Source organism: Colias philodice, chromosome 18 (assembly GCF_061535455.1).
Source record: "Colias philodice isolate Cphi_HAF_F1 chromosome 18, ilColPhil1 Martin Lab GWU primary, whole genome shotgun sequence".
NCBI classification, from domain to species: Eukaryota; Metazoa; Arthropoda; class Insecta; order Lepidoptera; family Pieridae; genus Colias; species Colias philodice.
The window spans coordinates 8,787,355-8,799,864 of NC_143103.1; the positions used below are offsets into that span (position 1 = coordinate 8,787,355).

The 12,510-nt window shown below is 31.3% G+C and overlaps 2 protein-coding genes across 2 annotated transcripts; both read right to left on the bottom strand.

Moving 5' to 3' along the window:
* Nucleotides 1-2,326: 2,326 nt before the first annotated feature.
* LOC149480660 (zinc carboxypeptidase-like) lies at nt 2,327-6,580 on the bottom strand. The gene is made up of 6 exons (XM_089706720.1): nt 6,255-6,580; nt 5,174-5,564; nt 4,691-4,775; nt 4,107-4,309; nt 3,742-3,826; nt 2,327-2,616 (listed from the first exon to the last, which is right to left on the bottom strand). Exons 1-6 carry the CDS (start codon nt 6,533-6,535, stop codon nt 2,342-2,344), a joined length of 1,320 nt encoding a protein of 439 aa, XP_089562846.1. The 5' UTR covers nt 6,536-6,580; the 3' UTR covers nt 2,327-2,341.
* Nucleotides 6,581-7,240: 660 nt separating this feature from the next.
* Nucleotides 7,241-12,125, bottom strand: LOC149480661 (zinc carboxypeptidase-like). Its single transcript, XM_089706721.1, has 7 exons — nt 11,828-12,125; nt 11,450-11,613; nt 10,971-11,197; nt 10,483-10,570; nt 9,925-10,127; nt 9,336-9,420; nt 7,241-7,462 (listed from the first exon to the last, which is right to left on the bottom strand). Exons 1-7 carry the CDS (start codon nt 12,112-12,114, stop codon nt 7,269-7,271), a joined length of 1,248 nt encoding a protein of 415 aa, XP_089562847.1. The 5' UTR covers nt 12,115-12,125; the 3' UTR covers nt 7,241-7,268.
* Between the last annotated feature and the right edge of the window lie 385 nt (nt 12,126-12,510).

Below are 12,510 nucleotides of genomic sequence, written 5' to 3' on the forward strand. Positions count from 1 at the left end.
GTAAATTAAGTGAATTGTTTTTTGAGCCACTCTGAGAGTTAATATTATCAATGTATCTCGATACTAGTGGTAGAATTTTCAAGAAGTTGCTTCAGTGTTCAGGCTTTGTAAAGAAACTTACCTTTTATTAATGTAAGGTCTATTAGTATAAATATAGGTCAGGTTAAAATTCAGTTCCTTGTTCGTTTTAAGGAGCTTGTTTATTGAATAATTCTTAAAATCACGAAGACGAAATTATCCACGTGAAGCGCAGTTATTAAACAGTTGATTTGACACGATAAAAATTAAAAACATGCTACAAATTAAAAAAAATATGCTTCACAAGCACAAGGCTGTTTTTAGTTCTAATTACGTGCGACTTCATATAAACTTTACCATACTTGTCTTATTTATTATTACGTGCTTATGTTCTAAGTTCATCAGTATGTTATATTTCAACTTCAGTCATTAAAAAAGTTCATACATAAGTTTTAACAACTCCAACATAAACTTATAAACAACTAGCACTATGCCTTTATATGTTTTAAAGCGTCTCATAAATATTTTAAACTTTCAAACAACTATAATATCAGGAACATCACTTTATATTATTGTTTATGTTTTCTATTTAAAGTACTAGCGATTGAGTCCTGGCTTCGCCTGCTTTGTCTAAACCCAATAAATGTTATTATATTAAAAAAACCGCATCAAAATCCGTTGATAGTTTTAAAGATTTAAGCATAATATTATGTAGGGATAAGGGACATAAGGATATAGGGACAGAGAAAGCGACTGTGTTTAATACTATATTATGTATGTACTATGTTTTTCCTTGACCACAAGGTTGTCTGGAAGAGATCGCTGTCTTTGTCTTAGCGCTGGTGCCCAATAAAGTATTTTTGTTTGTTTGTTTGTATCTAGTGATAGTGATTATTAACCTATATCGGTCATGTATATTTCAACTTCAGTCATTATAAAAGTTTCTACATAAGGTATAACACGTCTCATAAACTTAACTAAACCACTATAATATCAGGTAGCACATTTATATTTAAGTCTTCTATATTATAAAGTATTTTTTAGCCATAAAATTGACTTTGTTCATTTCAAATAAACCGCACTATAGTGATTGATCCATTATTGATAAGAAATGCTCTTATTTCAAATGTAATTGATCGATGCGCGATAGCTTCAGCGCGTTAATGTTGTTTTTTGTTGACTTGTATTTTAATACCTCTTAAACTGTTGCTACCTTTGATGTTTTGTTCATATTAACTAGGTATGACATGCAAATATTAGAGTGGTGTGATTTGTTTTACATTGCCTAGAAATAGAACGAAAATGAAATAATAATATGATTGAATGAGGATTATTGTTTTTTTGACTTTAGTTTGTACAATAAAATGGTTGTGGATATATATAAAATTCTGGTCCATACTCCATAAGTTCCAGTTTTAAATTTTTAACCAATACAGGACCTACAGGATTTTTTAAAATTTGATATTCCATTCAAAATTAACTTGAACAGAACTCTCAAGCTAAAATGGCCTACAGACCGTGACAGAGATAAATAAAAACTGAAGAACATTCCTTCCAAAGTAACCCGACAAAATATCATAACACTTTTTACACATATTCGTGCTGAAACACAGTATACACTCATAACTCAGTTGGGTAAACATAAAACCTGGCCCGTTAATTCAGCAGCATATAAAATAAATCAAGCCTACGTTTTACATTAGCCAGCCGTTTATAACAATTATCGGGACATCTTTGTTTAGCGATGACTCCGCGTTTTTTGCTCGCGTTTGTTGAAAAAAATTAATTGAATCTCTTTCGCAGGTCGCGACGCGATTTTAATACCGTTTATTGATCAGGGTGTGCTCTATGCTTTTAATTTGTTACCTATGGATTAATTGCAATATTATAAGCTAGTGATTTAACACGAGTATTATACATTTAGAAATTAAAGATTTTACGGATTTTAACGAGATTTATTCATCATATTATTATCCCGACGTTCGTGGTCACGCTCGCTGCAAAGTGTGCGTTCGCCCGTTAAAATGCTTAATTTCTTAATACTATAAGCTATTTTGAAATGTTTTGACCAGTAAAAAACTACAAACATTTTGTTTTATTTCTGAGGGATGGGTAAAACTACCAAGCAACCACCGTGCAAGAGTACCTATACATTAATGAAGCAGCTGTTAAAAATAACGTACCTTTTTGTTGTTAGTCAATAATTGATATTGACTAATATCGTAACCGTTGTCGCACCAAAATCGATTCCAAATGTTATTATTAGAAATAATTACAGAGCTTAAAGAACAAAAAAAAAACAAGTAGGTATACCAAATCAAATTTATTTCCTTATAAAACCAACAACAATCACACATAACATACTCCACAAGGACACTCTTACACTACTCGCGCTGCTTCTGCCGTTCATGTAGCCGAATCTTTTCGCCTGGTGTATCATTTCCAATAAGGAGTCCAATACTTCCTCGCTATTTGGTCGAATCTGGTTAGCTGGGAGGAGGAACCCGTGTTGTCCTCTATCACGGAACTCATAGCAATAGACTAAGGGAATGTTCAGAGCCGATTTAACCCAGTCTATGCTGCCGCCGGTTGCTAGATCTGAAGAAAATAGGGAATGATTAGATGTTTTGAATCAATTTTTTAAGCATTTATTTATTAAATCACTAGCTGTCCCCGTTTTGCCCGCATTGCTCTGCTCCTATTTGTTTGAAAGTAATGATATATATATAGCCTATAAGCCTTCCACGGTAAAATAACTGACTAATAATGAAATAATTTTACGATTAGGGCGTTCAAGCAACAAACAAAATCTTCAGCTCTATAGAGCTATATAATTTATTAATAATATATTATTAATTAAAATATGTATACAGATTAACACTATTTTGAATTATGGCCCCTGCCAGCATATAGTTCCCTAAGCTGTTAATCCTTACCTACTATATAATATACAAAATAAGTAATAATATATTATTAATATAGATTATCAGTTATACTATACTATCATTTATAAAACTGTAACCGTTTGAAATATTACTAGTCTATAAAGTGCGGAGGCACTTTTAATTTGTGTTGTAGGTACATTACATCTACGTAACATAATATCAACATAGTAGCATGACTCATGATTTTTTTTCATATCCTCTTGAACTTATAACAATAACAAGGTTTTTATCGCAAGCTTGAAGGGAAAGTTTCCAGTCCCTTGCACGTCAACAGAATATTATATCAGTTATTTGTTAGAGTGCTGCGCCCTTCGGTCTCCTGTTGACCACATTTCGGTTACAGTTACAGGTCAGGATTAACAGCTCAGGGAACTAATGCTGGGGCCATAAATCGAAATAGTGTTAATTATAAATACTATGCTATAATATGAATAAAGGATTATTTAGTTGATTTCGTTGAATCTGTTACGGTCAGTAACTGTTAAATAAATTTTAAAGTTTGTTTAGTAGAAATATACACAGGTCGCTTTTATGCCGATTTGTGATTTACTATAACAAATTACATATCTACAAACAAATTCTTTGTTAAATTAATTAAAAACTTAAGTCAGATATTGAAATGTTTAAATTTAGAACCGGTAATTCTAATGCATTTATTTCAAATACATAATAAATTTTCTTATATCAATAGAAGCCCTAAAATCTATTGCCTCTATCTTTCCTAATACCTTTCTGGCCACAGACAACTATCAATTTAATACATTAATTCTATACTCACAAATTGCTTCAGCGATATTGCCAGTTGTGTATTGCGTTCCATATCTGACCGAAAGCGCACCCATGGCACGTCTACCAATGCTGATCTGTGACAAATAATTTACAGTGACAAATAAGTGACAGACAATTAATATTTATCAAATAAGTGACAGACAATTAATATTTCTCAAATATGTCATACTTGAAGTTAAAACTAACACTATAAAATGTCATTAATTAAAAATCAATATCTTCAAGAAGAAACAATATAATTTGGGCAATTGGGACAGATATAATTGAACTAGCATTGCTCCTTTACTGCCCAAAAGTATAATGTCAAGAACTGCACCCAAAAAAAGAACAAAGTCCACAAGAAAAATAACTTACAGCGTCTTGGTAGTTGGCATATTGTTGTGTCGAATTGCCAAATGGTAATAGCAGCAGCTCACTAAAAGAATGCATAGACAAATACAAGTCTATTTGTCCACTAAGAGATCGTATGTATTCTGATAGAGTTCTGGATTCAGGTTCGGAAAATGGTCCAGGGCCAGCGTAAATATCCGTACCTGGGTTGGTACTAGATCCGTGTTCTGTAAAAGGTGAAAGCTTTAAGGATTCTAGAAGTAAGGCTATTTCACACATAACTAGATTTAAAATTCATGTCTACCAAAAAAAACTCAATTTATTTATTACATTTTACTAGCTGCGCTCTGCGGTTTCATCCACGTGGCTTCGATCCTGTTGGTTTTAGTGTGATGATATTATGTAGCCTATAGTCTAATGCCGAAATAATTTTTCAAATCAGACCAGTAGTTCCTGAGATAAGCGCATTCAAACAAGCAAATAAACAAACTCTTCAGCTTTATAAAATTAGAATAGATAATATTTTTTTTGAAGTATTAGTATTTATGTGTGTAAAAATTAGGTGATTTGTGACAAAAATAGGTAATAAAGAATTATTAGTAACTTACGTAGCCAATTACTGTTCCAGTTCCTGTTCAAATCAACTCCAAATTGTGATCCAATAGGTCTTCTGTTTTTACGCCACATTCTGAACTGTAAGAAAAAACAAAGTTATAATATATTCCTTTGAGAACACTTAATCAGTGACAGCCTATATACACTTAAAATACTTAATCTACACTAATATTATAAAGAGGAAAACTTTGTTTGTTTGATTGTAATGAATAGGCTCATAAACTACTGGACCGATTTTAAAAATTCTTTCACCATTCGAAAGCTACATTATCCACGAGTAATATAGGAAAGGTTTTATCCCGGAAATTCCACGGGAACGGGAACTATGCGAGTTTTTCTTTGAAACCGCGGGCGGAAAACTAGTTTTAAAATATTGGAGGTAAAGTTTATCAAGCAATTATAATTATCAAAAAATAAAGCAGTTTAAAATCATATTATCCAACATCCATAATTATATAAATTTAAATAACACTTACTTCTTCATGGCTCCATACATACCCATCAGGATTTGTAACTGGGAAAATGTACCAATCATAGTCCCTGGCTGCTGCCTGGACTTCTGGGTCATTACTTCTTAATAGCTGGTCTATTATATAATTCGTTGTTGCCATAGTAATCCATTCCCTTGCGTGTATACCACTTTCTATAAAGATGGCTCGTCTACCACTACCATGGGATATTTTAACACCTCTGATTGGTCTACCTTCATATGATTCTCCTCCTACTATAATGCTAGCTACATTTGAGTATCTGCTAACTATGTCATCTAACCAGTCGTTGATTTGACGTAGATTATAATAGGTATCCCACCTCATGGATCTTAGGTTACTTCTTGTATATCTGCCAACTGTTTCTTTGTCAATAACTCTAGAAAAGACAAATAGTTATATTGGTATTTCAAAATAAACATTATTTTGGAGGTAAGGCGCTTAACAAAGCGAAGCTCCTAGTTATTAGGGTACAAATAAGGAATTTAAAAAAAATATTTATTTTATACATGTTGTGAATATATTTCCCCATAGTATAAGTTATCGTGTTCCAGAATTTAATCGTAATCTAATAAATAGCGTCCACGTAAAAAGATAACATACGGCATACCAATTATGTCAAAATTATTATCCATACAAGGATAAATATGTACTGATGGTCTAAAATGCAGCGTCATATCTATAGGCAAATTGTTTATGTATGACTACTTCTTATATCAGTTTTGAAGTGAAAACTTCTTTAGCGGCGTTGAGCACTTTTTCTGTGGGTATAAAATCTTAAACTCGCGTCAGGACACGTGACCTGATCGAAAAAGCGTAAGACGGATACCATTCCAAAATATCAAACATGCTCAACGTTAATAATCAAGTTTTCACTTCTGCCGGCACTCCTGGAGTGCAACCCGTCTTTTTCTTCCTTTTTTGGTTATAAGTTATAACCAAAATGGATAGTGCAATAGGATTGAAAGTAGTAATAGATGTTATGAAATACGGGTTGCGCTTATGTCTTAAAATAGTTTGACCCTCAATTACTACTGAATAATGCAAATTAAAGAAACGTTGTACTTACTCTTGAACATTTGACATTGAAATTGAGAACTTAATATCATTGCTATTGAATGTACTTTCCAAATCATCTTTATTTTCAGGACTCGACATTATATTAACAAACTTGGCCCCCGGTGCTGGGTATGTCCAGAAATCATATCTCTGATCAAATTCAAGGATATCTTGAAGAATTTGGATGTGTTTTTCATTTTCAGGTATTATTTTGTAAAGCGTGTAGTTATCGAAACGAAATTTTGCACTCACTAATGTAAATGTTAAAATTATAAATAGATATCGATACATTTTAACGTGTGTAACACTTAAGTAACTTGGCTGAAATGTTTATCAAAATAAACACCAGCCTGTAAACTCTATCGTAATCTTAACAAGAGATTAAATTGAATCATTAAATTTAATAAATGATATCAGATTATATGAAATACTAATAGTAAAAGTAAATTAAATATGAGACAGCATAAAATGCAATTAATCTTTCGAAATATATCAGAGATAATAAACGTACTTGATATGATAAAATACCATTCTTTTGACCTTCAATGGATTAAAATAATGACAGGAATAGTTAATCGAAAATATTTGTGTGCATTTTGCAAGCGCGCAGGTTAATTATTTAATCGAATAATGAGGTTAATTCGTCGTATGATTAGATTCTTGTCTAGATTAGATTATTTTGAATGATGTCAAATTCGATTTCAGTATATAATTTTAATATTATATTATCAGGATACAAACACTTTATTTAACTATCTAAATGGGTAGTCAATTTAAATTGAGTAAATAAATACATGTGTCATATTTGTGGTGGCAGCAGAAGCAGTTGCATCGAGATAACAATATTACAGATAAGAAGTCAAAATGTTAATCTTATGTTAAGTTTTATAAGCATTTTTTTTATAATAAATGCTTTTGATTAATCAGTTTTTTTATAATAAAGGAAAATCTGTCATTTAAACACACAAAACAATCAGATAAAAAAAAAACAACAAATAACAAAAAAACAATTTTATTTAAACTTTTACAACACATTGATAAACTTGGCCTCTCGTATGATAGCCATAACTGAATCGAAGGTCTCTTCGCACGATGGTAGAACCTGGTCCACGGGTAGCGTATAGCCCCATGCCCCCGTGTCTCTCAACGCGTATGTGGCCACAACGGGAGGGTTGAATCTGAACTTGGCCCAATCAGCTAACACGCCTGTAGCGCCATCTGTTAGGTAAAAAAAAATGATTAAAATCCTTCCTGTTATAATAGATAATATTATAAATGCGAAAGTTATGTCTATGTGTATGTTTGATACTCTTTCACCTAAATACTGCTGAACCGATTACTATGAAATTTAGCACACATATAGAGGGTAACTGGGATTAAAAAATAGGATAGGTTTAAATCCCGGAAATTCCACGGGAACGGTAACTATGCGGGTTTTTCTTTAAAAACGCGGGCGAAGCCGCGTGCCGAATGCTAGTAGGGGAAATAAATTTAATTTATAACGGTGCATTTAGATCAAACGAGCGAATACTAATTCTAACCTTACTATGTCAATTTTGTTTTATATTGTAAACAAGCGTAGAGTTCTTTCGTTGTTCAGTGCGTTCGAAACGATTCTATGCAATGTTCTAATACTGAAAAATACTGAATACGAGTTACGTTTACACTAAAAGGTCATGAAAGAATGCTCTAGCTCTAGCTCTATGTTCGTTTGGTCTAAATGCACCGTTATTTATACAAAGAGATCGATATTATAATATGAATCATACCTAATTCGTGAAAAAAGCAGGAAAAATACAGATGAATAATTATCACTGGTCAACAATGATTTTGTTGCCCTGGATGTGAAATTGGTTTCGAATAATTTAATGCATATTATATATAAAACTATTAATGGTTTTGTTAGATTGGCTCTAGTTTTTTTTTAATCATAATTTTCTTATTAGATTAAAACGCAGCATGAAATAGAAGGTACTATATTTGTTTAACATCATTTATTTATTACAAAGTTTTACTTATTGTTTTGTTTTAGTATTTAATTAATTCAAATGGATATAAAAATAGAGAAAAATCATTAAAACTTATGAAATAGTACAAGGAAATAGATTTTATAAGCTTCTCTTCTTAGTTAATTTTGGGACAAAAGTTTTGTTATGGACCATCAGTAATCTGCCATCATGTGACGGTCCCATATACCCGGATGCCTTTATTCCATAATTTTTACTTCTTTTTCGATGCGTTCTTCTTGTTTCTCACAGAAATTTCACAGATTTACTGGATATCTATCCAGGAGACTGTGGGGAAAGTGTAGCTCTATGTTCGTATTTGCTCATAAAATAATGAAGTTTTTTTAACAACTCTTGTGCAATTTCTTTATAATTTGGTGTTTTAAATTTACCTTAAATTAACCAATAATATATCTCTCCATAATTTATATTCAGCATCAGTTATAAAATTTTGTTAAATTTTCATCTTTTATGAATTTTCGACACGCCCGTCCTGTAGGGCCGTCGGGTATTCTTCTTATACTTCTAGATTCCCTCAAAGGCCTAAATTTTCATATTTATTAATTATTCCTAATGAATTTGCTTTGTCTAATTCTATTAATAAAAACAACAAGGGAATTTCGTATACCTATCCACTTTGCTGACCAAGTGCTACTGGGTTTCTTCAACTCAATACAAACCGAACATTGTTGTTCATAAAAATGATTTTTTTACAGAAACCATTTATTATTCTGATATTCTACAGTCAGTTTTATAGAATAGGGTTATGTCTGAGCGAAGAAATGTGCAGAAAACGTAATTCACCAAAAAAATAAACACTTATTAGTAACCCGTATTCTGAAGGGCCGTAAGAAAATTTAATAAATGAAAATCCAAATTAAAAAAAAACTAGAGCCAATTAAATAATTTTAATGATTACATTCGCAAACTGGGTACTTGAAATATATAAAACTGTAGAAATATCCAGGGCAACAAAAAAAATTGTTTTTTTGTTGAGCTGTGTTATAATGATGATATTTTCATTATGTTAAATCCGTATTAATTGAATATATTTTTACGGTTTAGCTGCGTACAGAGTTTCTTACCGAAAACTTGTTTTGAAGTTCCAACTCTATATTGAGTGTCGTACTTAACAGCTAAAGATCCCATTGCCCTCCTTCCAATAGTGAGCTAAAATAAAAGTACCTATTAAAGGCTTACTTTATTTAGAAAAAAAATAAAAAATATTCGATAACCTATTTTAATTAGTGGTGGTTTAGTTTATTGTTTATGTTATATAATTGATTTGTGAGCATAGAATTTTTATAAAAAAAGGTGAATAAAAATTTGCATTTAACGAACCAATTATTATACAATATGAATATTATGAATGGTACAGTTAGTGTGTTAAAATATTTGAATTGGAAAAAATGTTTTTATTTTTTTATATCGCCGTAAATGTTTTAACTTTAATACTTTTAACGACATTAATATCCAAACTAACATTATAAAGACGAAACAATTGTGTTTTAGTATCCGTTTTCACACAAAAACTGCTGGACCGATTTCAAAAATTATTTTACTCACAGAAAACTGAGTCACATTAGCTGTATTTTATTTCGTTTTAGTCCTAGGTCACACCAGACGGAACTAGGACTAGTGGCAACTACACATATAAATATAACAAATACAAACCATCGCATCATGATTGTACATCGGGTCTGCTGTATGTGCAAACGGTATGATAAGCCGTTGACCAAAGCTTCTGAAAGACAGCAAGCCAGCTAGATTGTGGCCAATGCTTTCCACATATCGGGATATAGCTCGCGTTTCTGGCTCAGAAAATGGTCCTAAACCTATAAAGTTGCTGTCTGTGGCTCTGAAACTGCCTCCGCTCACTGAAAGACATGTTTTTTATATAAATAAATACTGTTTTTTATATAAAACATAATATTATATAACGAATTATTATTATTACAGGTGCATTGTATGTTAACTCGCTTATAAGGTAAGGTAACTGTTCAGTTTATTGTAAATTTAGTCAATGTCAATTCCAATTATTGGACAAAATAATAGAATCCGAATTACTAATTGCAAAATGCCGTTAAGATCGATTAAAATTAATTCACAATAGAGATGAGTTTTTTACAGCATCAAAGACAATAAAAGCTCTCCTTAATTCCTCATTAAACAAAATCTGCAATTAAATCCATAGTATTATGCAATAAATACTGAGAATATTTAATTCCATACCTCCCCATTGTGAATTCCAGTTTCTCGTAAGATCAACGCCAACTGCGGCGCCACTGATCGGTCTGCGGTTTTTCATCCATAGCCTGATCTATTGAATTTAATTTAAGTTCAATTAAGGTATTCATTTTGTTCTATTTGTCTTGTTAAAGTTTGTTGTAGTTGTTTCCCGCTCTGTGTTATATTGGAATTATCTCAAGGAAGTTTTATAATATCACGTTAAATAGGTCTTATTGGTTTGCAAATACCACGAATAAATAGAAGTAAAACAGAGACATACAAGCCAGAAATTTAAATACAATATTTTGTTTCTGTAATACTATATATTTTTCCTTTCTTTTATGATTCAATTTATAGATGAAGAAAACATTATAATTATAATTTATTGACCATTGAAGTAGTACCTATCTACATGTTTAATTATTTACTCAATTTAAAATCACAAATGAAGTAAAATCCCCAGCCTCCTAAGAACTAGTATTTTCACTTACAGCGTCATTAGTATATTCATGTCCATCAGGGTTGATCATAGGAAAGATATGCCATTCGAAATCCTCAGTAGCTGCCTTCGCCTCTTCATCATCACCTCGTACAAGCTGGTCCACCAAATATGTGATGACGGTTGGTGATAACCAATCAGCTGCCACTTGGCCACCTTCTATGAAGATCGCCCTTTTACCAGAACTGCGGGAGATCTTGACGCCAGTTATATTTCTACCTAGAAGGATATTGACAATGAAGGTATTGGAAAGAAATTATACTTAATTTTTGTATTAGTTTAAAATAAAAATATGAAAGTTTTCTAAGTGTCATTAAAGTCATATTAATTGTAGAGATTTTAGGAAATATTACACTATGTTTACTTAAAATTTGCCAACTGACTTCTTCCAAGTTTTGCCCATTTGTAACTAGATGGCGCATTTTGGATTACAAATAAGTAAAATAAACATTCACACTAATAATTATTTACCTTCATGAGATTTTCCTGCCTGAATAATGCTAACAATATCACTGTGAGTTTCGGCCAAATGATAAAACCAGTCATAAATATCCTCTAAAGTTTGATAGTTCGTCCAGAACATTTCATGTCTCGTATCACGTCTCTTTCTACCCAGGACTTGACTGTCGAGGGCTCTGAAATTTAACAGAATTTAAACAAAACAAATTAACCAGACTGACATAAAATAAAATTGTTTTACAGAATGTTTCCGGCCTTAAAAATGGCATGTACCCCTTATTTATTTATAAATTCTACATTGTGTTTCCATTATTAATTGTTCTTTCAGATTTCATATCAGAAGTTATAGCTATTATTACAGTCTAGTAGATAATATGTTTCATTACTCACTCTTGTATATTTTGCAACATAACATTGTAGTTGATGTCTCTCCTCTTTAGTGAATGTTCCAATTCATGTTTCCTTTCAGGTGATGCCACCAGACTCACATATTCACCAACATTACTAGGAGGTATCCAGAAATATAACCCATCTGATTCTTCATGTAAATCTTTAAGAAAATCTACATGATCATCAGTTTCAGGAATTATTTTGTACAATGAATAATTGTCATAACGCACCTTTTGTGATACTACTATTACACTAAAAACACTTAATAAAATTAATTTTAAAATCATTTTTAGTCCTATGTGCTATTGAAACTAATTAAATTGAATGAATATTGTGGTAATATTTTATCTGATAATTTTAGTGTTACAATTTTATCGATTTTGAACTTTATGAGTGTGTTGTTAAATTCTATTTTAATTCGTATATTTGCGATATAGAGTTCACTGATATAATTTTATATCTAATCGAATAATTACTAAATAATTAGATATTAACTAATTGAATTCTATGTTTGATGGTAAATTAGGTTAGAAATGTTAATCTGTTTTGTTTTCAATCTGATTTCTTAATTTTTATTAGATAAATCGACCTGTTGTTTTGGTTTTGAAAAAACTGATCTCATATTTTGTTGTTCATGTTTCTTGATTAAATTGTATCTTTGATGTAGCTAAAATAATAGTTAT